General features: G+C 38.6%; 1 protein-coding gene across 1 annotated transcript; it reads right to left on the reverse strand.

Moving 5' to 3' along the window:
- Nucleotides 1-3,064: 3,064 nt before the first annotated feature.
- Brox (BRO1 domain and CAAX motif containing) lies at nucleotides 3,065-24,475 on the reverse strand. The gene is made up of 13 exons (XM_090341154.1): nucleotides 24,109-24,475; nucleotides 21,184-21,300; nucleotides 20,396-20,502; nucleotides 19,938-20,034; nucleotides 18,304-18,399; nucleotides 16,995-17,067; nucleotides 13,998-14,103; nucleotides 11,297-11,386; nucleotides 9,835-9,920; nucleotides 8,367-8,448; nucleotides 7,950-8,100; nucleotides 5,929-6,088; nucleotides 3,065-5,012 (listed from the first exon to the last, which is right to left on the reverse strand). The coding sequence occupies exons 2-13, from the start codon at nucleotides 21,282-21,284 to the stop codon at nucleotides 4,926-4,928; spliced, it is 1,236 nt and encodes a 411-aa protein (XP_090197280.1). The 5' UTR covers nucleotides 21,285-21,300; nucleotides 24,109-24,475; the 3' UTR covers nucleotides 3,065-4,925.
- Nucleotide 24,476: the final 1 nt, after the last annotated feature.

A 24,476-nucleotide genomic window follows, 5' to 3' on the forward strand; every position in this document is an offset into this window, starting at 1 on the left:
GTCCCATCTCAAGCCAAAAAGGTTAAATATCCAAAATTCAAAATAAGGCTCAATGGTCTCATTAGTCAGTTCACTCCAAATGCACACATTTCCAAACCAAATGAAGCACGCACACATCCTATTTCCTACACATCTGGTTTACCCCCTCACAGGCTGACCCTGTATTATCATAGGTTTATAACAATTGACTCAATAAAGAAAATGCTAGTCTCTGCTTTTCATAACAGATGTGTATTAATGGACACATACATCTCTTAATTCAGAGAGCTTACTGGGAGATTGGAGTGGGGAAACAAAGCTTACAGTTGACATAGTGAATGTTTTCCTGCCACCTAATGGACATTTTAAAATACGCTACACAGGCTGAATACTGAACAGTTTGGAATCTGTTTTCAAAATTTGTAGTATATTCACATCGATTCCTAGACAGATGTGGGACCAAGTAGTTTCATAATTGAATTTTTAGATTTTTCTGGTGCCTCTTCTAGAGCCTGAGTGCTGTCTCTGAGCTTTTTTTTCAAGGCTAGTACTCTCCTACTTGAGTCATGGCTACACTTCCAGCTTTTTTGAATAGCTTATTGGTGCTAAGTCTCGTGGATCTTCTGTATAACTCAGATCTCAGTCATAAGAAGCTGGTGCTACAGGTGTAAGCCACAGGCAATTGATTTAATCTTCCTTTCTCATTTCCCCCTCCCCTCACCACTTCTTTCTCCTGATTCCTCCTTCGTTCCCACCCCATTTTTCAACACTTCAATACTTCTCACAACTGCTTCCACTCTGGTCATCACCTTTCACTTGTATTATTGCAAAGGTCTTCTTAGGTCCCCTACAATCTACACCTAAAAAAAGCAGCCCAAGTTGTTCAGCATGTCAGACTGTTACTCCTCTGCTTAAAACTTTTCAGTGGATTGCTCAGAATAGAAGGCTAAATCCTCACAATGGCCTGCAATATTGTCATCTAACCAGCTCTTACACCAACACTCCCACAATGATATCCCTCCAGGAATCTTTGTGCCAACTTCAGTCTCCCATTCTTTCTTCTTAAGACTTGCTTGCTTACTTTGGAACGCAATCAAAACAGAGCCTATCATGAGCCCCTTCTCCATCTCTTTCAAGGACCTTCCTATTCCTTTTACACCTAAATTCACTACCACTCAACTTGTTTTATCTTTTTCCTCAGTATCAACACCAAACATACTCATTTATTTTGTCTTCTTCCCCTCCCTCATAGCCTCTCCTCAGAAAATAGGGTGTACCTATATACTGCCCGAGTCTTCTTCTGCCCCAAAATGTCCCAATGCAGTCTCTACTTAAAAAAAAAAAATCAGTTTTAATGGGTGGAAAAAACAATGACTTTTTTTTGCCAGTCCTGGGGCTTCAACTCAGTCCCTGGGCATTGTCCCTGAGCTTCTTTCGCTCAAGGCTCTACCACTTGTGCTGTAGAGCCAATTCTGACTTTGAGTACTGAGGAATCGAACATAGGGCTTCATGCATGCTAGGCAAGCACTCTACCACTAAGCCACATTCCCTGCCCCAAAACAATGACAGATTTTTAACTGCCCTATTTTAAAAACTCTCCTTAATATTTATTCTCCTTATACTGTTCGCTCATCAATTAACTCCTTTACTGAAACATACATGTACTGTAATCTGTATAAAGAAAGCAACATACTAGATCATACTAGATGTATATTATTTTGGCATTTAATTTGAAGGAGTGCATAAAGTTTAGTAAAGTCCTTTATGTTAAACGCTGCAAAGAACCAGCACTTGGGAATCTGTACTGCTCACCTACACCAGCACTGGACTCCCTTCCTGCTTCCACCTTGTCCTCCAGAGATTGAATGTTGAACCTCTGGGGAGATAGCAAGTTGGATGGGTTGTCATGAGCCCTACTTGTCTGCATCAGCTTTGAGGAAATTGGCCACTGTGATTAGGGACGGGGGGAGGGGGGGGTGAGGGGGAGGCGTGTGCATAGTACTTGGATGAATCCATGTGTAAATATAAATCATTGCTTGCTCCCTGAGAATTACTGCAGAGGAGCAGCTGTGAAGTTTTTCTGTCTTTAAATTTAGTTTAAATTGTGTATGTGTACTAATAGAAGCCTGTCCTACTGAGGCATCCACAGCTTTGTCTGTCTCATGGCAGATAGTACAGGTAACTGTTAGAAATTCTGGACATAGGGGCCGGGAGTTTGACCTAGTGGTTAAAGTGCTTGCCTAGCATGCATGAAGACCCGGGTTTGATTCCTTGGTACCACAAATAGAAAAAAGCCGGAAGTGGTGCTGAGGCTCAAGTGGTAGAGCTCTAGCCTTGAGGAAGTCCAAGGACAGTGCTCAGGCCCTGAACTCAAGCCCAGGACTGGCAAAAAAAGAAAAAGAAATTCTGGACATAGTGAGCTGGGAGCTCCAGCCAACCTTGGGCCCTACTCAGTAGGTCACCCAGAAGGCTGCAAACCACAGTGTGAATTAAACTGTTCTCAGTATTAAGAGAATTAAAATTACAGACATTTTAAAATAAGATTGTAAGCAAATTACTCAAATGTATTAAAAAGAAAAAGGTTTTAAACACAGAGTTATGGTAACCCAAAGTGACACTAGGTTTATATGTGTTAAAAGACAATGTGTTTCAGGATTTTCTGAAGCACTAGAACTAAACTGTGAAAAAGTGTATGCAATTATTTTTCCAAACAGTTTCATTTCTAGGTATCTTTATATAGACTAAGAATGCCACTTCTGATTTGCGAGGTATAAACTTTTCTCCAAGGAACTGAACAACTGTAATGCTAAGCACTCTAGTTTACCTTTCCACGGCACATAGTACTATCATGTTTGATATAACACATCAGATATATACAAGCCAACCTAAACCACACTATGTAAGAGACGACTGATACCAAACAACAGAAATAGAAACCAAACAGATCAAGGAATGATGAATGTGAGACTTATGAAGTAAAAACAACTGATGCAATGTATATGTGCTTTAACAATATTACTGCAGTTAAGAATTTTCAGTCTTATTGAATTAGGGTAAAAATATCAGAAAACAAAAAACTCAAATGGAAATGTATATAAATTGCTTTTATTTTCATAAATAAAAAGGTAACTCATATACAAAGGACACTCAGCAGAATTAACATTAGCTATCATGGCTGCTTTGAAAGATAGGCAATAGTTAACATCAACAACTCTTTATAGCTCTCATGCAATTTCTTTCCCTTTGGCAATTTCCCAGAAGTACCACTTCCAAAAGTACTACATACAATGGGATTTGTCATAAACTGTTAAATTGGTAATCCAAGAGGGTATTAATTATCTGACCATCCCAGTGTTGACAGTTATGGACTTAACTACCGAGTACTAGTTACTGCATCTCACGAAGCAGTGCGCGGAATTATGTCTTCATTTCATACATGGTAGTATTATCCACATAAGCCTGTATGTGCAAACTTAGTAATCAGCACCTAAGATAAACAGAGGTGGAGAATACAGAGTGAGCCAGCATCAATTACTGTCAAAGTTTTGTCACTAAGAGGTGAACACACAGGGATTTGTAGTAAGGAGCACATGAAAGTGATATTTAATAAAATTTTCTACAAACTGCAAATTAAAAAAGCCCGTTCAATTATTATGCTAAACTATAGCTTCAAATACTGAATCTTACACTGACTGAAAGCAGTAACTAGCATTTCTATAGTTAAAAACCCCTGGTTCTACATAGCTTTTTCAAAGGAGTGAATAGTGTGTTATAATCACTTATTTGAACACAATCTTGATTCAGATAGATATAATCTGTTAATGCCTCATAATGAAATATTTATTCCTATTTCAAAACTTTTATAAATGTTATATATTTCTCATGATTTACCTATGTACATGCTCAGTACATTGCTTGGTACATAGAAAGCCCTCAGCCACATGACTAGTACTATTCCTATTAAGTGAACCAATGTGACATTTACAAACAGGAAAATTATCCAACACCCAGAAGAACTATCAGTACAAGGTAAACCTACAGATGCATGACTTTGCCAAGAGTATGCACTCACTATTTCCCATGTATGTGTATGTCCCAAAATGTTTCAAATACTACAATTTATTTTTTATTTTTACAACTTTTATTAAAACTTCTTTAACAAAGAAGTAGTTATCAGTATCAGTAGTTATCAGGACAACCTATCTCATTCAAGTTTAAAATTTTTCTCTTTATAGCATGCAATATTTTATTTCTTTTCCTCAAAAAACATTTCCCACTCTTCCTGTCTGCCCTTACACAGGAACATTAATCACAGTTACAAAGTTCTACCCGCTGAGTAAAAAACCCACTAGAAAAGACGTCCATAAAAATCATTGCAGGGTCATTGAGAATGAATGAAACACAATGACTAATAGAATATAAATGATAGATTCCGGTATGTATAAAGAATCTGGGGTGAAGGGTTTTAAAATTAGTATTGTGGCACTAGGTTTTGAACTCAGGGCCTCGAAGTGCTCTCTCATTTAGGCTATGCCCCCAGGCAAGTGTGATTTTTGTTTCCACTAGAGAAGATAAATGTAATAAGTCTGTGCTACAATTAATACAATGGTGACAGGAAAAAGCAACTGTTTCTGTTCAAGAGAGACAGTTCTTCTTGTATCCAGTATAAGGGAAAATAGGAAGCCAGAAACCAACCAGAGTTCAGAAATGATCCAAGCCTCACATTCACTCGAGAGACACAATTCAACCTTTCAAGTTGTCCTCATTAAAAAGTAATGTCCAGAGACAAAGCATGGAACATTTCTACATTTAAAAATCAAGAATAATCTGAAAGCCAATTCCTTCTGAATTTAATAATTATTCTACAGGCATCAGATATATCATTTCAAGAAATAGTTCTGTGGTGTATCTTATCTGCAAGTAGAGATTTTAATGCACATTTCATTTTAGGAGATGTAGCACCCAGTATCCTTCTGAGGTTTGACATCTGGTTCTTTCACTGGCTTCACTTCTTCTTCTGGCTTAGGTTTGGCCTACACAGAGAGAAAACAGTGTAAACATACAACTTGAAATCAGGAAAACACATACTATAACCTTTCCACTTTTAAAAGGTGATGTAAAAAATGACACAATATTAACATTAACTATGCTATCCCCAAAGCTACCTACAATTTAAAGATACAGACGATGTTATCAGTGAATACAAAAACCTACACTGAGAGGCAAAAGTCAAGCTAACGGTACTCCAATTCAAGTCTTTTTGAGAAACTGAGTAATGAATCCATGCATGTGCAACCCCAACGTTTGGAAATAACTTATGAAAGTGATAGGCTTATGATAACTTATGACAGTGATAGTGAGGATATAGTTTCAGAGGATATAGCAATGGCGACTATAAGGAACAATGGTTTTACTACAGGAGGTAAGTGTATATATTTATAAATTCAATTTGAGGACAGAAGCAACAGTTGCAAATTAATTCCCAATTCTTTTGTTATAGGACCTAGATTTTTGGTAGTTAAATCTGAAAATATTCATTTAAATTACTATTTGATTTAGAACATCCAGATGTTTTAGATAGAAATTGAATAAAAGCATTCTTATTTTACTCCTGGAGGACTTGTGGCATGCTGAAATTAGATCAAATCTTCAAATACCCTCCAATGCTAAAAGTAGAATATTGCTATAGTAACACAGACATGACATCATTAGGTTGTAAAAAGGTGAGATAACGTGTTGAAAAAAATGTCAGAACACCATGCAGAAAATCTGAAAACACTGAAGTACTAGACTGTCTCCAAGAGTTCTAGAACAGATCATATTAAGTGTTTCAATTAGCTCATTTAATATAGCTAATATTAAGTACCTACTTCAAAAGGAAAAATATCAAAATTCTAACTCATAATTCTCTTTTTAAACCTTTGTGAAGGAAAAACTAAGGTTTCATACAGTGTCGTCCTTGGGTCTCTTGGTAAGATCAAATGCCGCCATCGTTTCTGGTGTCCAGTGAGGACTCGTAGGAGGAAATTCAAAAGGTACAGGTTCTACCAGCCCGTAATTTGCTTTTAGTTCCAGCTGTGGAGCATCTGTTGGAATTTTCTGAAAGTAACTGCAAAAAGCAATTGAAATAGTGGTTCATTCATTTATTCAGTAACTTGAGTGCATAATGTTTGAAGCCCAAATTAATACCAAGGTTAAGGAGTTTCTCTGTCTCATAAAGTATATAGTTAAGAAGCCCTGTGCATTACAATGTAAAGAAGCTATTGTGATATTCTGCTAGGACTATCCTAGACATATACTAAGTATTACAAATGAGGGAAACCAGGGAGCCTGTTTTCTTGGGGTTTGGGTTACTTCACTTAATATGATTTTTTTCCCAAGTTTTCCCATTTCTTATGAATGGCGTGATACCATTTTTTCTGATGGAAGCATATACCATGTTCTTTTGATCCATTCATCTACTGAGGGGCATGGGTTGGTTCCCTATCTTAGTTGTGGTAAATAATGCTCCAATGAACATAACTGTACATAGCTTTAGTGTAGCCTTGTTTGTGATTATTTGGTACATATGACCATATGACCGTATAAAATGATGCTAATAGAAATGAACTCCAAGAAAGGGAAACAAGAGGGATTTTTTTTGTTGTTTTTTGGCAGTCCTGGGGCTTGAACTCATGCCCTGGGCACTGTCCTTGGACACATTTTTTTTGTTCAAGGCTAGTGCTTTGCCATGTTAGCCACAGCACCACTTCCACTTTTTTCTGTGTATGTGGTATGGAGGAATCAAACCCGGGTCTTCATGCAAGCACTCTACCACTAGGCCAAACTTCCCCCCACCCCTTGTTTTAATGTACTATGTGAAGTTATTTTTTTCCCCCTTTGGTTTATCCCCTGTTGTCACTTTTTGATTTTGGTACCCTGTGTCTTATATGTATGTTTTTCTGATTTGGGGAAGAGAAAGGAATAACAAAATGGTGAGTCAAAGGTGATACTCACAAAAGACCCTAGACTGGAAATGAATTTTACAACTTGGGGGCGGGAAGAGGGAAAGTGGGTGAAAATGAAGGTGGGGTAACACTGTTCAGAAAGAAATGCACTCATTTGGAGCTGGGAGTTTGGCCTAGTGGTAGAGAGCTTACTTAGAATGCATGAAGACCTGGGTTTGATTCCTTGGTACCACATACATAGAAAAAAAACCAGAAGTGGTGCTCAGGCTCACATAGTAGAGCTTTAGCCTTGAGAAAGTCCAAGGACACTGCTCAGGTCCTGAGCTCAAGCCCCAGGACTGGCAAAAAAAAGAAAAAAGAAATACACTTATTTATGTAACTGTAACCCCTATGTACATCACCTTTACAAAAAAAAAAAATTAAATAAAAAAAAAAGAAGCTGTTATGGATGTGAAGTGCCATGAAAACATAAAGAAGGCGTATGAGGGGCTCAGAGTGTGTGAAAGCTCGACTAGACCCATTCAAGGAAATGCCAATTCAACATGACTAATGCAGAACATGAGGGAAGAATGCAGAGATAAAAGGAGGGCCAAGACTGATTCTACCAACCTACAAAGACAATGGCCTACGGTTCCAACAATGGTTTGATAACAGAAGCTGCTTGAAAGTACTAGAAGAAATTGTAAGAAAATTATTTTCCTTATTTCTGAATAGCTGAAACCAGAAATGAGTATGCAAAGGAGCTGAGAAGTGATAAATGGAGAAAAAGGAATAAGGAAACAAAGCATTAGGATATCATGGGTGGTCAAGTGAGGTATACTAACAATTCAGGTTTCAATCTTAAAATGTATTTTTATATGTCATCATAATATACAGAATAAAAGTTGGGCCACATACACTTGAACTGTGTCACTAATGTAGCATAAAACTTTTGGGAATACAAACCAGTAGAAATTGTGATTTTAAACGACCAATACATGTATAGTGGATACTGATATAACATTAGTATCAAGCTGAACGCACATGAATCCATTTTCTCTCTGACACTTTTCTAGGGTGTTCTTCACTTGGTTCCCAAGCTTCCTAAAGAACAAGTGTCCGGAAGGTCTGACTGTTGGCCCAGGTCCTTTGGTTTCTCCATAATCCTTGCACAGTGCTTCTGCCTTGGCATATACTGTATATGAAAGAGATCAAAATTATCTGGTAATACTTAAGCATTGCTTATTTATACTTAAAAAGCTGTGAATCAGCTGATATAACTTCTGCTGCAATGCTAATAATAATGTTCTAAGTGGAAGGCGGCATTTTGCAGATTTTTCTTACTTCCTCCAATTGCCTTGTTACCAGTACCCTTTTGTGATGGAATCAAAAATATTTACTTCCTTTCACGATAAAATGTTAGCTTTTAAAAAGGAGCTAAAATTCAAAGCGGAAACTCACACTTTTCTGCTTCTTGGAGAGATCTGATTGCTTCACCACACTTATCACTAGCCAGCAAAGTCTGCCCATGATAACAGTAAGCCTGGCAAAAGAAACACATTTTTTTTTGGTGGTCATGGGACTTGAACTCTGGGCCTGGGCGCTCTCTCTGAGCACTTCAAGGCTACTGTCCTACCCTTTGAGCCACAGCACCACTTTTGGTTTTCTAGTGGTTAACTGGAGATAAAAGTCTCATGGGCTTTAGTGCCCAGGCTAGCTCTGAACTGCGATCCTCAGATCTCAGCCTGAGTAACTAGGATTACACACCTGAGCCATCACACCCAGCTTAAGAAACACATTTTTATTTATTCTTTCCCTTTACTTGTGTCAGAAATACCTTTAGTCACTGCATGAATATAAGTAAAATTCCTTATATCTTGCTACTTATAACTTTTTCCCCATCTCTGTTCATATAAAAAGGACTTACATCATATCCTACCTTCTAACTATGTCCACAGAGCAAATTAAAAAAAAATACTAGATGAAGTTTGTTTTTAAAAATCAGGACACAGGGCCGGGAGTTTGGCCTAGTGGTAGAGTGCTTGCCTAGCATGCACGAAGAGCCGGGTTCGATTCCTCGGTACCTCACATACATAGCAAAAAGCTGGAAGTGGTGCTGAGGCTCAAGTGGTAGAGTGCTGGCCTAAGAAAGTCCAAGGACAGTGCTCAGGCCCTGAGCCCAAGCCCAAGACTGGCAAAAAAAAAAAAAAAAAATCAGGACACAGCAAATAAAGGAGATGGGAGGGTTTTTCTTGTGCTTGTATCTTTTATTTTTTTTCAGACAGCGTATGGCTCTGTAGTCCAAACTCACTTTGAACTCATGACCTTTCTACCTTAGTCTCCTGACTTCAAGATTATAGCTCTGGTAAAATCCAAGGTCCTTATTGTGCCTGTAACCTGGACCTTGCTGAGCAAAGACTGAAGGCAAATACAGAACCCTACAAATTTGCTCTTTAAATGTTTACATCCACACAACAATTGTACATAGACTCGGGTAATATAAAGTGTAAGAAAAAAGTTAAACTGAAAAAGGGATTTTTGGTCTCTCACTTGATTCAATCAATAAACCAAGTTAGGCAGGCATAATACACTGGTAATGAGATGGTGCATACAGTTGTCCTTCGCCCATGTAAGGCCTTACTCTGCATGGTACTGGTTTATGATAAGAATTAGTAAATGCCTTTAATACAGAACAGAATTAAACTAAGGAAACTCTTGTTGGTATGTAGAAGGTTCCAGCCTCAAAGCGAACCCCAAATCAAACAGAAACTCCAATCTATCATTTCTTTCCACTCATATTAACTCACAATAGCTACGTATCAGTGAACACTTAGTGAGAGCAAGTAAGCAGTCTGCCAAATGAGAGGCTGGTACTACAGGGGCCAGAGAGACAGTAAACTATATTGTCTTCAATGTTATTAATACTCACATAAGCTGTGTAGAAACACATTTTCAAGTGAAGATATTTTCTCCATTTAGCAGAATATGCAGGCTCCAAACTGGATAAAGTATGATCTAAAGTTACATTTTAAAAAGTAAAATATAATTTCACCCTGATTCACTAGAAAGATTTTAGTACATTTGTTCTGCTGATAAAAACAGAATACTACCAAGTACAAATTCAAGCATTAAAAAAACACCAAAACCCTTTATTTAAAGTGATGTAATTATATTTTAAGCTGTAAAGATTAAATTCCATGGTGCATCTAATGGTTAATGTAACCGAGTTGATAACAAATTAGTTACTATTTTTATTGTCTCTCTTCAGAAACTTAGGCAATATAACAATGTAAAGGTTAAACAGACTCAAGTTGGATGGAGGACAATCTCATCTACTTTATGCCTACCATCATTGAATCTTTTTTTATCTTGTATTAATAAAAATATATAGGCCCACACTCACATATAAATACATATCTAAACATCTCTTCAATTTAGTTGTTTCTCTCCACTTCCTATTTCATTGTATTTGTCAACGTTTTTGCCATTTCCTCCAAAAGGAATAGCAATTTTTTATTTAAGTGCTGAGTTGGCAGATCATTCCTTTTTCATGTAGCAAGCCCATCCCTCATACAAGCACAGGGACAGTCATTCATTCACTTCTATTTTTTTTTTTAATGGATCCTAAGTACCAAGCATTTATTGAATCAAGGTGAAACTAACAAGCCATATGATTCAGTTTGATCTCATACATGTGAACTTTTCTCACATTTTCTCTTTCACTCATCCTGTATTTCAGCTATGCACATCATAACTTCCCTAGACCGTGAATTTATTCTACTGCTCTCTACTCAGCATGTAAAATATTTGCAAAACAGAAATGCAGGTAAGTCTCCTAAATCAATGAATAATAACTTGTCACAGGGAATGAGTCAGCTCCCATCTGGCAGCTGAAGTTTTGAGTTGCTCATGTCAGATCTTTAGTTTCAGTTCCTTATCAAAATAAAGATAGTTACAAAGACTAAAAACAATTTTAAAAGCAAAAGAGCTAGTTACTAGCTGTAACTGTTAACAGCTCTAATTCTTTAACAAGATCTATAATAAAGTTATTTCAGTTTTGCAAATACTAGAAAAAAAATCTAAGAATGAGGCCAGGAGTTTGGCTTAGTGGTACAGTGCTTACCTAGCATGCATGAAAACTAGGGTTCGATTCCTTGGTACCACATACATAGAAAAAAGAGCCAGAAGTATGGTGCTGAGGCTCAAGTGGTAGAGCTAGAGCCTTGAGAAAGTCCAAGGACAGTGCTCAGGCCTTAGGCTCAAGCCCAGGACTGGCAAAAAAAAAAAAAAAAAAAAAAAAAATCTGAGAATGTTCTGGTGGCTCCTTTTTCAGAGCAAATAAACCTGAGAATCTCAAGACTAAAAGTCTAACGGCAGAATTCTATGCTTACCAGCTTTTTGATAGAAACTAGCTGTTTCAAATGCCAACGCAGCGATCAGTCCAGGAGCATGTTTGAGTTCGATTGCTCGGGCAATTGTTACTATGACCAACAAAAGGAAAGAGTATATAATTAATTTCACTTGCAATTCAATTACAATAGCAACAGACAGTCTGTTATGGTTTTCTTAAGATTTTCATATAGTTTGAAATTTTAATATGACAGGTTACAAAAAACATAAGCACCAATAGAAAACATTGAACACAATTTCTGACACAATTTCTTTAAATAAATCACCTTAATTATTATTTAATCAGAGAATTACTACAATATAAAATGCAAAAAAAATAATTTCAAAACATAGAATACAGTTTGAAATAAAGAAAATCAAGCCAGGCGCAATGACTCACGCTTGTAATTCTAGCTACTCAGGAGGCTGAGATCCAAGGATCAAGGTTCAAAGCCAGCTTGGACACTAAATACTGTGAGACTTCTATCTCCAATTAACCACTAGAAAACCAGAAGTGGCGTTGTGGCTCAAGGGATAGGGCAGTAGCCTTGGGTTGAAGAGCTCAGGGACAGGGCCAAGGCCCAGAGTTCAAACCCCACAACTGACCAAAAAAAAAAAAAAAAAAAGAAAGAAGAAAGAGAAAATCAAAAGCTTAGGTTTCTTAGTTATTCTCACATAGGTTGGTTTGACTGATTACTGCCAACAGCGGAGCACCAGTGGCTCATGTCTATCTATAATCCTAGCTACTGAGAAGACTGAGATCTTTCCTAGGCAATAAAGTCAGTGAGAATATGATCTCCAATTAACCACTAAGAAGCCAGAAGTGGAGCTGTAGCTCTAGTGGGAGAAAACTAGTCTTGAGAAGGGACAATGCTCAAGAACAATGCCCAGGCTCTGAGTTCAAGCCCCAGGCTAAGCATAAAAATAAAAACAAAGCCATGTGCTGGTGGCTCACACCTGTAATCCTAGCTACTCACGAGGCTGAGATCTAAGGATCACGATTCAAAACCAGCCTGGGAACTAAAGCCTATGAGACTCTTATCTCTGGTAACCACCAGCTCAAGGTGTAGGATGGTAGGTAGGTAGCCTTGAGCTGAGGAGTTTAGGGACAGTGCCCAGGCCCAGAGTTCAAGCCCTCAGGACTGACCAAAAATAAATAAATAAAGTAAAAACAAAAAAGATGAAGATTTTAAGTAAGTTAGGCATTGGAAGTAGAAAAAGAATGAGCAAACGAGAGTTAGAGCTAACATTTTTGCTGGCAGAAGTGGCACAGAATCAAAAGCCTCCCTAGCTACTCAGAAGGGTATCAGCCTACGTAGGAAAATCTGTTAGATTCTTATCTCTAAAGTAACCACCGAAAGGCCAGAAGTAGAGTTGTGGCTCAAGCGGCAGTGCACTAGCCTTTATCAAAAAAGTTAAGGAACAGCACCCAGAGCCTGAAGTTCAAGCCTAGTACTGACACAAAAACAAAAACAGCCAATGAGCTAGAAGGACATTTCCTGCTAGAATGAAGGTGAAAGGTATAGGTAAAATTATTCTTTACTATAAATTTCTTAAAAACTAACACTTAAGGCCGGGTGTTTGGTCTAGTGGTAGAGTGCTTGCCTAGCATGCATGAAGACCTGGGTTTCATTCCTCAGTACCACATACATAGAAAAAAGCTGGAAATGGTAGAGGCTCAAGTGGTAGAGCTCTACCCTTGAGAAAGTCCAAGGACAGTGCTCAGGCTCTGAGCTCAAGCCCAGGACTGGCAAAAACAAACAAACAAACAAACAAACAAACAAAAAACTAACACTCAAGTAAATTCTGATTTAAAAAAATAATTAAATGCAATCTCAACATTCTTAAAAATAAAAATCAATCTTAAAAAAATTAAGACCAGGGGCTGGGAGTTTGGCCTAGTGGTAGAGTGCTTACCTAGCATGCACGAAGACCTGGGTTCAATTCCTCGGTACCCCACATACATAGCAAAAAGCCGAAAGTGGTGCTGAGGCTCAAGTGGTAGAGCTCTAGCCTTGGGAAAGCCCAAAGACAGTGCTCAAGCCCTGAGCCCAAACCCAGGACTGGCAAAAAAAAAAAAAAAAAAAAATTAAGAACAAACCCAGATACCCCTCAACAGATGAATGGATCAAGAAGATGTGAAATTCTATGCTGCCATCAGAAAGAATGACATCAGCCCATTTGTAAGAAAATGAAAAGACTTGGAAAAAATCATAGTGAAGTAAGCCAGACCCAAAGGAACACAGGCTCTATGGTTTCCCTCATTTGTAATAATTAGTACACATCTAGGATTCTCCCAGATCATAATAGCTCAAAAGCTATGTACATATGATCGTATATGATGAGACTAAATGAAAGGGACTCTAGGATAAGGAAACAAGAGCTTTATTGTGTGTGATTGCTATTCTTAATGTACTATATGAAGTTATTTCTTTTTTTCCTCTATGGTTTATCTCATGCTGCTACTGTATATGACTTTGTTACCTGGTATATTGTATATACATTTATTTGTCTGTTTGAAAGAGGAAAGGGAAAAAAACAAGATATTTGGAGGGAGGGGGGAAGGGAAAGTGGGAGGAAAACATGAGAAGGGGTATTAATGTTCAAGAAGTAATGTACCCACTACCTGATGAATATAACTGTAACCCCTCTACACGTTACCCAGACAATAAAATACAATAAAAAAAAAGAAAATTAAGATACCTTCTTGAGCTTCAGCTTGGCACTGGATAATGTAAGCTTCTATGAGCCGGGTCTCTAAATCCCTTCCCTTTTCTACAGGTGTAATCAGTTTTGGTATATGACTTTCCTGAGAAAGAAAAAAAAAAAAAGCAAATTTTATTTTAATCCAGTTTTTAGAAATGAAGAGAGGAGAAGTTATGAGATACTCAGTTTGAGGACTTAGCAGAAATTTAGGATATAAAAAAAATTTATGTAAGATACAAGCAATAACATAAGGAATTTTATACTAAAAGTTAGCTCTTCTAAGAATAAAAAATGCTTGATTGGTACTGAGGACTGATCTCTGCACTAGAAACAAAAAGAAATGAAAACCTCAGGCCAGGTATGTAGCACACACCTGTACTACCCAGCACTTTCTGGAAGCAGAGGCAGGAAGAGCTCAAGTTTCAGGTTAGTCTGGGCTACTAAGCAAGACTCTGTCTTAACCCAAAAGAAAAAGGAAAGCATTGCTCCATCCCCTACTCTCACCCCTACTTGCAGGAGACTTCATCTAAAGACCTAGCCTCTAGTCTCTGAGCATCACCAGAGTCCTTGTCCCTCTGTTTCTTTAGCCCACCTCCAAAATTGTTCTTCCATTTTAGGGTTTGAAATTGAGCAACTATCTTGTCACTATATGCATCCTTGTAACAAACTTGAGAAGAAGGCAATGGGATTTCTGTATTTTAAAGTAAATATGAAAACAAAGGATTTTGCCATGTGCTACCAAAAAAAAAATTAAGAAATCCAAGAAAAAATTTAGAAAAAATTATAAAATTATAATAGATTGCTTAGGAAAAATACATAATGCAAACAAACCACATTTCCATCATAGAACATACTTAAGTGTTAACCAAAATTCCAATGTGGCTTTGTTTATTCATAAAGACATATTCAAAGCATAATTCTACACTTAATTCAGAACCACAGCATTTTAATCACTGAAAAAGAACAGTATTTTATCATGAGGGGTAAAAAAAAACCACCCCCGATAGCTTTCACAGACCTTCAGTAAGCAGGAGCTCAGTGAGAATCAAGAGGAAAAAGTCCTGTGGAAGCTGGGCACCAATGGCTCACACCTGTAGTTCTACCTACTCAGGAAACTGAGATCTGGGGATGGCAGTTTGAAGCTAGCCTGGGCAGGAAAGTCCATGAGACTTTTACTTCCAATTAATCACACAACAAAACAGACGTGGTGCTGTAGCTCAAGTGGTATAGTACTACTCTCCAGCAAAAGGAGCCCAGGTCTAGCAAAAAAAAAAAAAAAAGAGAGAGAGAGAGGGGTGGGGGGGAGAGAAAAATCATGTAGGAAGATGGGTACATACTTTCTCAGCACACTTTCAGGCTATCTAATAGAATCAGAGTGCAGTGATCACTTTTCTAGTATTTTCACTGAGATACTGCAAATATGACACATGTTCAGTTTTGTGGAATTGTGGCTGCTTCTGGAACCTGCTTTGGAGAACAGTGGGAAATGATAGGGAGATTCTTTCAAAGCTTTGTTTTTGCCTGTCTTCTCAGAAGGTAGAGGAAAAAAAGCACAATATTACAACTAGAATTTTTTAGTGGTAAGTCACTGCTTCTAAGACACAGATGGAGACATTCACATTCAGTTATTGACTAAACTTATCAATATGGAAGTTTACAGAACACAGACAATTGGCTCTATGAATTTAAGGGTTCCACATTTACATCAAATTGAAACTGTGGGAAATAGCTGGGTTTGGTGGTACATGCTTCTAGCCCCAGCTACCTAAGAGGCAGAGGTAGAAGGATCAGGGTCAAACATCAGCACAGATAAAAATGACCTCCTATTTACAAGTTTTTTTTTTTTTCTTTTGTGGGTCATGGGGTTTGAACTCCAGTCCTGGGTGACTTATTTAAAAACTGAAGCTAGAGGGGCTTGGTTCAAGTGGTATAGTACTTGTCTAGCAAGCTCAAGGCTTTCACCTCAGTCCCTAGAGCTGCAGCAACAACAACAAAAAAAAGATTTGAAAATAAAGTTTAATATATGAACATACAGTAACTTTTCTCCTAATCATTATTCCCTGAACAGTCCAGTATAGCAATTTATAAAACACTTAAATGTGTTTTAAAATATATATATATATGTATATACACATATACACACAATCTAGAGGTGATGTAAAGTATACAAGATTTGCTGGGTATGTGGCTCAAGTGATACAGTACCTACTTAACAGAAACAAGGAGCTGGGTTCAAAGCCCTATATTACCAAATTTTATTAAAAATCAAACTAAAGAATACAAGAGGATGTGTACACCTTCTTGAATACATAGGTTATATGAAAGTACTATGTGATTTTATTTAAAAAAAAAAAAGACTTGAACATTTGATATCCTGGAGGGAAGGTGACTGTTCTGGAATCAATATACTACAAATACTGAAGGCCAGCACTAACTCTTTTTTTTTTTTTTTTTTTTTGGTGCCAGTCCTGGAGCTTGAACTCAGGGCCTGAACACAGTTCCTTAGCTTTTTGTGTTCAAGGCTAACATTCTACCACTTTGAACCACAGCTCTACTTCTTGCTTTTTGGTGATTAACTAGAATCTCATACTTTCTTGTCCCAGCTGGCTCTGAACTGTGATTCTCAGATGTGAGCCTCCTGAGCAGCTAGAATTATAGATGTAATAAGCCACTGGTACCCAACTAGTACTAGCTGTTTTTCAGTCTCCCTCACCCAAAGTGAGAATTATTTATGTATTTGGGCCAGGAGTTTGGCCTAGTGGTAAAGTGCTTGCCTAGCATGCAAGAAGACCTGGGTTCTATTCCAAGGTATCACATGCATAGAAAAAGCCAGAAGTGGTGCTGTGGCTCAAGTGGTAGAGACCTAACCTTGAGAAAGCCCAAGGGCAATGCTCAGGCCCTGAGTTCAAGCTCCAAGACTGGCAAAAAGAAAAAAGAAAACATTATGTATGTATTAAAGTATTAGATGCACACACACACACACATTTCTTTTACCTTCAAATGTTTAAAAATCCCAGCTGCAATTTTCAGGCTTCGATGAACTTCTTTTGCTTCATCTTCTGTTATGCTTAAAGATAGTGATGAGTTACATTACTAAGTAGAGGGTGAATCAGAAAATAGTAATTCACACACTATTACTAGTACATAATAATCATTAAACAAAATTAGTTGTTTTTTTCCCTACTTGTTTTCTTTCTTTTGAAAAAAAAAATGACACTCAAAAATGGTACATAAAAAATATACCAAGACCTCAGACTCCTGAGTAGCTAGGATTACAGGTGTGAACCAGCAGTGCCCAAGTGTGTGCATGTGCATGTGCGTGGCAATTCTGGGCTTGAACTTAGGTCCTGGGTGCTGTCCCGGTGCTTTTTTTCTTTGCCCAAAGCCAGTACTCTACTACTCTATCACAGATCCACTTCCAACTTTTTAAGTACTTTATTGGAGATACTATTCCATGCCCAGGCTGGTTTTACCACAATTCTCAGCTCTCAACCTCCTGAGTAACTAAGTACAGGCACAAGCCACCAGTACCCTGCCATTACAATGTTTTTTGGAGAATACTATCATTTACTTTCTGAACTTTGTTTTCAGTATTTTTTTTTTTTTTTTTGCCAGTCCTGGGCTTGAACTCAGGGCCTGAGCATTGTCCTTGGACTTTCTCAAGGCCAGAGCTCTTTCACTTGAGCCTTAGCACCACTTTTGGCTACCACTTTTGGCTACCACTTTTGGTACCTAGGAATCGAACCCGGGTCCTCGTGCATGCTAGGCAAGCACTTTAACCACTAAGCCAAACTCCCGACCCTGTTTTCAGTATTTTGTATAGTTACATACATAGTATTTTTCTTTGTAGTCTTATTTAGAAAAACCTTCCACATGGCAAATATTAAATTTTAACATTAGGCTATGTAATTCAAATACTTAAAATATGAGACAAACTGGGCACCAGTGGTTTACACCTGCACTTTCTTAACTAGCTAATCAAGAAGCTGAAACATGAAGAATTTAGGTTCAAAGCCAGCCCAGAGAGAAAAATCCAAGAAACTCATTTGTAATTATCCAGCAAAAAAACCTGGCCTGGAGGTGGAGATCAAGCTAGCCATAAGGCAACATCCATGAGGAATTAAGCTGACCAAGACTGAAAAGCACTGCTTCCATTATACTGTCCCAACACAGGAAAAAAAAAAGGGTAACTTTCATTTACCTAAAGTGGTACTTTTTAATCAACAGCTTGGACTTTTAAATAATGAACTTCAATATTATTGAAAATAACACATATACATTTTGTTTTCTCCTTTTAACTTACTTTTCTTTTCCAGCTAACCTTGAAGCATATTTGGTGTACCATAAGGCGACATTAAATCCCATGGAAATCAATTCAAAAACAGCATCCTGCTGGGTACTGGAGTTAAAAACACAAGCATTATGTTCTGTAAATGATTACAACATTACCACACGAAGCCTCCTGGATGCTGAAATTACAAAGATATGTTAACTGATATGTGCAAGCAATCATGTTTATATATATATATATATATATATATATATATATATATACACACACACACACACACACACACACAAATAATACTTGTGTTTAACATAAGGAAAGAAAACACAGGTAATTACTAATGAAGGGGTAAATAGTGGCCTTGAATATGCTATGTACTTCATAAAGAAAACAAAACAAAAAACGATGAGAATAGTTTCCAAAATTTAGTTGAAAAAAAGATGTCTTTTACTTCCCTAAAATCCAGACACACCAGTCACAAATCAAGTTATGGTAGAAACACCTGCACATCATGTTCACTGCTGCCCTATTCACATTAGCCAAGTTATGGCTTTCAATAGATGAGTGGATTAATAAAATGTGGTACGTACACATAAGGGACTCATCCATTAGAAAGAATAAGAATAGCTGAAGATGTTCCATTGGAAGAAGCCTGGGAGGGGGCCCGGCTACACACAAACATTGCTTATATCCTTTCTTGTTGGCTCTGGTCATTTGGCAATCTCTAATCCTTTTGTTGTTGTTCTTATTATGATAGAGTAATTCCAAAACAAATTCAGACAAAGATAGTGGGCATCTTAACAATCTAGTGGTGTTTTGTTTTTTGTTTTTTGTTTTTTTTTTTGCCAGTCCTAGGCTTGAGCTCACAGCCTTAGCACTGTCCTTGAACTTTCTCAAGGCTAGAGTTCTACCACTTGAGCCTCAGCACCACTTCCGGCTTTTTTCCATGTATGTGGTACCGAGGAATCGAACCCGGGTCTTCGTGCATGCTAGGCAAGCACTTTAACCACTAGGCCAAACTCCCGGCCCCTTAGTGGTGTTTTTAAAACATAGTAAATATTTTTTAAAAGAAAAATTGATCAGGGGCCGGGAGTTTGGCCTAGTGGTTAAAGTGCTTGCCTAGCATGCATGAAGACCCGGGTTCGATTCCTCGGTACCACATACATAGGAAAAAGTCAGAAGTGGTGCTGAGGCTCAAGTGGTAGAGCTCTAGCCTTGAGAAAGTCCAAGGACAGTGCTCAGGCCCTGAGCTCAAGCCCAGGACTGGCAAAAAAAAAAAAAAAAAAAAAAAAAGAAAAATTGATCAGAAAAAGAGAAAAACAAAATTCTGTTGAGCTGAAAGAAGGCACAAACAGAATGCCAGGGTAGGTTCCATATTTCCAAGCTATTCTTTGTGTGTCATTAAAATAGTCAGGCAGTTCAGTTCTAGTTAAGATTTGCATAAATACAAAAAACTAGATTTGGTCTGGAAGAAAATTATCTGATTTTTATCAATAATATGCATGATAACTTAGGCCAAATGCTTTTAATTAACTGCCTGATTCAGAGAAAATGCTGACCATTCTTACATTTTTCTTCAATACAAGGATATAGTGGCTGCATATTGGCTGCATATTACTGCAATTTCACACTACATTAACACTGCTCACCTTGGAATCTGTCCTTGCAATGTATCAGTCCACTTGAAATTTTGAATATATCTTAGTTTGCTTTCTTGGGTGGATTCATCAGGTGAATATATGAAACCTATAAAGACATATGAGATGTCTTAAGTCTCAGAAAGAAGTAGAACCTGTTCTAGTTAGAAAAATTAGTTCTAAAAGAAAAGCAGTTAGGTTTCCAGGTGCCTGTTTTCCTTTTCCATACTTCATTCCTTCTCCTAGTGTAACAGAGTACAAAATGATATATATTTAATTTTTGAAATGGTAGGAAAACAATCACATGCTACCATTACAATCTCCTATTTCTGAGACTCAAACATACAAAATAATAGCCCAAAACACTAAACTGTACAAATTTGGAAAGTTTAAGAATTAAATTTCAATATAGTTCTCTTTACTTTTTTTTTTTTTTTAACAAACTCAGAAGTTCATGTAAATAAACTAACCTTGTAAAAGTGAAAAGTACAAATCTGCTGCATTCTTCATCATTTCTGGATTACAGCTCAAATCAGTGAAGAGTTCGAGGAGGCGCATCCTGGATGATCGCAACTCACTTTCATGAAACAGAATAAAATTCACTTGTGTTACATGATTCTATGTAAAATGATTTGGAGGGGCTGGGAGTTTCGCTTGGTGGTAGAATGGTCACCTAGCATGCACGAAGACCTGGGTTTGATTCCTCAGTGCCACATACATAGAAAAAGCCAGAAGTGGTGCTGTGGCTCAAGTGGTAGAGCTCTAGCCTTGAGACAGACCAAGGACAGGGCTCAGGTCTTGAGTTCAAGCCCAGGGACTGGCAAAAAAAAAAAAAAAAGACTTGGGAGACATTAATATAAGAGCTTGAAAACACAACATTCACTTACAACCCCTACCTCTACTAGATATGTATACCAGAATACAGGGATAAACTTAATTAGCATCAACAGCTGAAGACAAATGAAATATCCTTCATAATTTAAATTTTTTACTAAAACAAATTCAGTCTAACAAAGGAGCAAATCAAGGATCTTATTATATACCTGTTATCCCTCCTATATAAGAAAGAAAGCCTAATTCAGGTTTTCACCTGAATTAAGATCTTATCTTCAAAACAAAACAACCCAGCAAAATCAGTCTGGAGGCATAGCAGTGAAAGCATCTACCTAGCAAGCTCCAGGACTAGAATTTAAACCACAGTACTGCCAAGAAAATCAAGTAACTTGCTGAATTAATTCCTGTTGAGTTAAAAACTTACTTGCAAATTTTTGAAGCAGAAGGGCCAGTGACCATACCATAGTAGTTAAAAGAGATAGGAGCTGTAGCTTTTAATGGGTTCCTATGAAACCAATGGGTCATTTTCTCCAGATGTTTTCTATATACAAAAAAAAACAAATACATAAAAATTAAAGATAAAATATACTGACCAACTCATACAGTGTGAAAGGTAGTTACTTTTAAAAGTTTTATACAATATACATATTTTACATATAAACTATTAGCATGAAACATATGTTTCATCTCTACAAACCATTTTTTTAAACTGATGGTCCATTTATGGTTATTTATATTTGGATCAGATATGCAAAAAAGAGCAAGCTTTTTGAAATATACCCATAGCAACTTCAATGTTAAAATCACTAGGGAGGGCTGGGAGTTTGGCCTACTGGTACAGTGCTTGCCTAGGATGCACGAAAAGACTCGGGTTTGGTTCCTTGGTACCACAAACATAGAAAAAAGCTGGAAGTGGTGCTGAGGCTCAAGTGGTAGAGCTCTAGCCTTGAGAAAGTTCCAGGACAGTGCTCAGGCCCTGAGCTCAAGCCCAGGACTGGCAAAAAAAAAAAAAAAAAAAATCACTAGGGCAGTAATGTTTAAGCTTTATTGTGCATAAAAAGCACCTGGGAGTGGATTGGTCTTGTTAAAATGGAAATTCCAATTCAACAATCTGAGGAAGAAGGTAAGATGCTGACACCATAGGTCCCAAGGCTACATTTACAAGAAAACATTAGAATTTGTTTGGAGAGCTGTAAGTGAAAAGGGTATAGTACTAGATGAATCTAATATCCAAAACAGGATTAAATGGAAATCCTTACTTATATGCCAATTCTATTTGAAATAATTAATTTTATTTATGTTTTGGATACAGCTGGAGTCTGAACTCAGGGCCTTGCACTTGCTAGGCTGGCATTCTCTACCACTTGTGCCAAACACCCAGTCTCTACATAGGTTTGAAGTTTAATTTTCTTTTCAACATATTGCTGACAATGGATGTATTCTATAACAAATATACTTTTCCACAAAACTTATAAGAAGATTTTATAAGGCAAAGGCAATAACTATTATTCAAAGCTAAAACCATCGAGAAACTAAAGTGAAATGTCAACTTAAAAAAATTTACAAGTCTGTAATCCTAACTACTCAGGAAGCTGAGATCTGAGGATCACGGTTCAAAGCCAGCATGGACACTGAAGAATGTTAAGGCTCTTATTGCCAATTAACTACTAGAAAATGGGAAGCAGGGCTGTGGCTCATGATTTAGGGTGGTAGCCTTGAGCAGAAGAGCTCAGAAGCAGCGCCCAGCCCCAGAGTTCAAGCCCCATGGGAAAAAAAAATACAGATTTTAGGTTTAAAAAAAAAGTAGAAGCCGGGAGTGTGGCCTAGTGTTAGAGCGCTTGCCTACATGCACAAATGCAGGTTCAATCCCTCAGTACCACATACACAGAAAAAGCCGGAAGTGGTGCTGTGGCTCAAGTGGTAGAGCTCTAGCCTTGAGAAAGCCAAGGCTAGTGGTCAGGCCCTGAGCTCAAGACAGGACTGGCAAAAAAAATAAAAAATTTTAAAAAGCCAGATGCCAGTGGCTCATGCCTGTAATCCTAGCTACTCAGGAGGATGAGATCTGAGGATTGCAGTTAGAAGACAGCCCAGGCAAGAAAGTCTCTGAGACTTTTATTTCCAATTAACCACCAGAAGACCAGAAGTAGAGCACTAGTCTTGAGTGAAAAAGTTCAGGGGCAGTGCCCAGGCCTTGAGTTCAAGCCGTTTGATGAACAAAACAACAACAAAAAAAGTAGTGTGCTTCCTGCTTAAACGTCCCCGAGTAGCTAGTATAACTAATTACATTCCCAGAATGCACAAGAAAATTCTGGTAGGATTTATTTAATTTGAAGGCATTGCACAAGGCTGCCAATCAACTTTTCTTATTGGAGGAAAAGGGTTAGGCTGTAGAGCATTGTGAAATATCTATGTTAAACACCTCCCTCATGTTATTTACTTATTCATGGCCAAACTGGTTTTGAGAAGTACCAAGTACTTAATGAATAGAGGATGCATTGTGTACTCAATGAAAACCAGGGCAAGTTCATTTCACATGTCCTTTTAGAAGGATTGGGGGATATGCAGCTCCATGATGTGCAGAATGCCACTGGCCTAGTATTTGCAGGGCTCTAGGTTCAATCTCTAGCACTACAAATCCTTTTAGAAAGTCATCACCTATAAATCTTCCACATACACTACCTTCATGAGTAAGTAAATACAGTATGCAACTGCACATAAATCAAGCTCTCTAAACAACGGTGTCACACCTTCAGGGTTGCTTTTATAAAAACAAGTTTCATAAAATACCCTATCTTCTGCCCCATCTTGCAATCCCCCGGATAACCCGGCACTCTCCAGTTTTCGGGGTGAAGAATGTCACCTGACCCACCTAGAACTGACCCCCGCAGCTCCGAGTCCTCCAGGAACCCACCTGAGTCTCCTCTCCCAGCGAACACTTCCGGCTTGCGAGCCACTCCTACCTCTAGAGCAGGTCCCACCCAGACCCCGGGCAGCGACCCCGCGCACGCGTCGTCCCCAGAGAGCCCGAGGTAAACAGGCACTTTGGTAGAAAGCCGATGCCATCGAACGGGGAGGGGCGGGGAAGCAACCACCGAGCAGCTTTCCTCCCCCTCCACTCGCCCCCCCCCCCCGCGCGCCGTCTGTGTAGTTGACAAACCCTGCAATGGAGAGGCCAAGATACTGGGCGCATCTATTAATCATCTGTTAATGCTATGATTCCCGGATCAACCTGCACCTATTTTCATGACGAGGCCTTTTTCCTTCTTCTTGGCCCACCATCCAGGGGTCTAAGCCTAGCTTTGGGATTCCCGGGAATGAGGAGTAAACGCCCCTTCTGGGACGTATTTACCTGCCGGGGTTCTCGAAGTCCGGGTTGCCACTCTTCCGGAGGGGAGAAGAAGTAACGTCCGAGTCCGTCAGACCAGCAGCCAGGAAAGCGAGAAGCCCAGACTGCGGAAGCTACAACCGCAGGGAACCAGGCCGGGGCCCCGCCGGCGTCACGTGACCGGCGGCCATGACAGCTCCCGAGGCGGCCGGGCGCCTCGCGCGGGGGGCGGAGGGCTCCACGCCGCTGCAGCCCGGTCACGGCGCTCGGGGCCTCCGCGTCCCGTCTACCTTCTCCTCTCCGGTCCTTCTTGGGTGTCGTCCGCAGAGAGGAAGGAGAAAGGCGGCCAGGACTCAGAGACGAGGGAAGCTCCGACGCGGCGGCGGCGGCGG

This window comes from Megascapheus bottae, chromosome 10 (genome assembly GCF_031878675.1).
Source record: "Megascapheus bottae isolate mThoBot1 chromosome 10, mThoBot2.hap1, whole genome shotgun sequence".
NCBI classification, from domain to species: domain Eukaryota; kingdom Metazoa; phylum Chordata; class Mammalia; order Rodentia; family Geomyidae; genus Megascapheus; species Megascapheus bottae.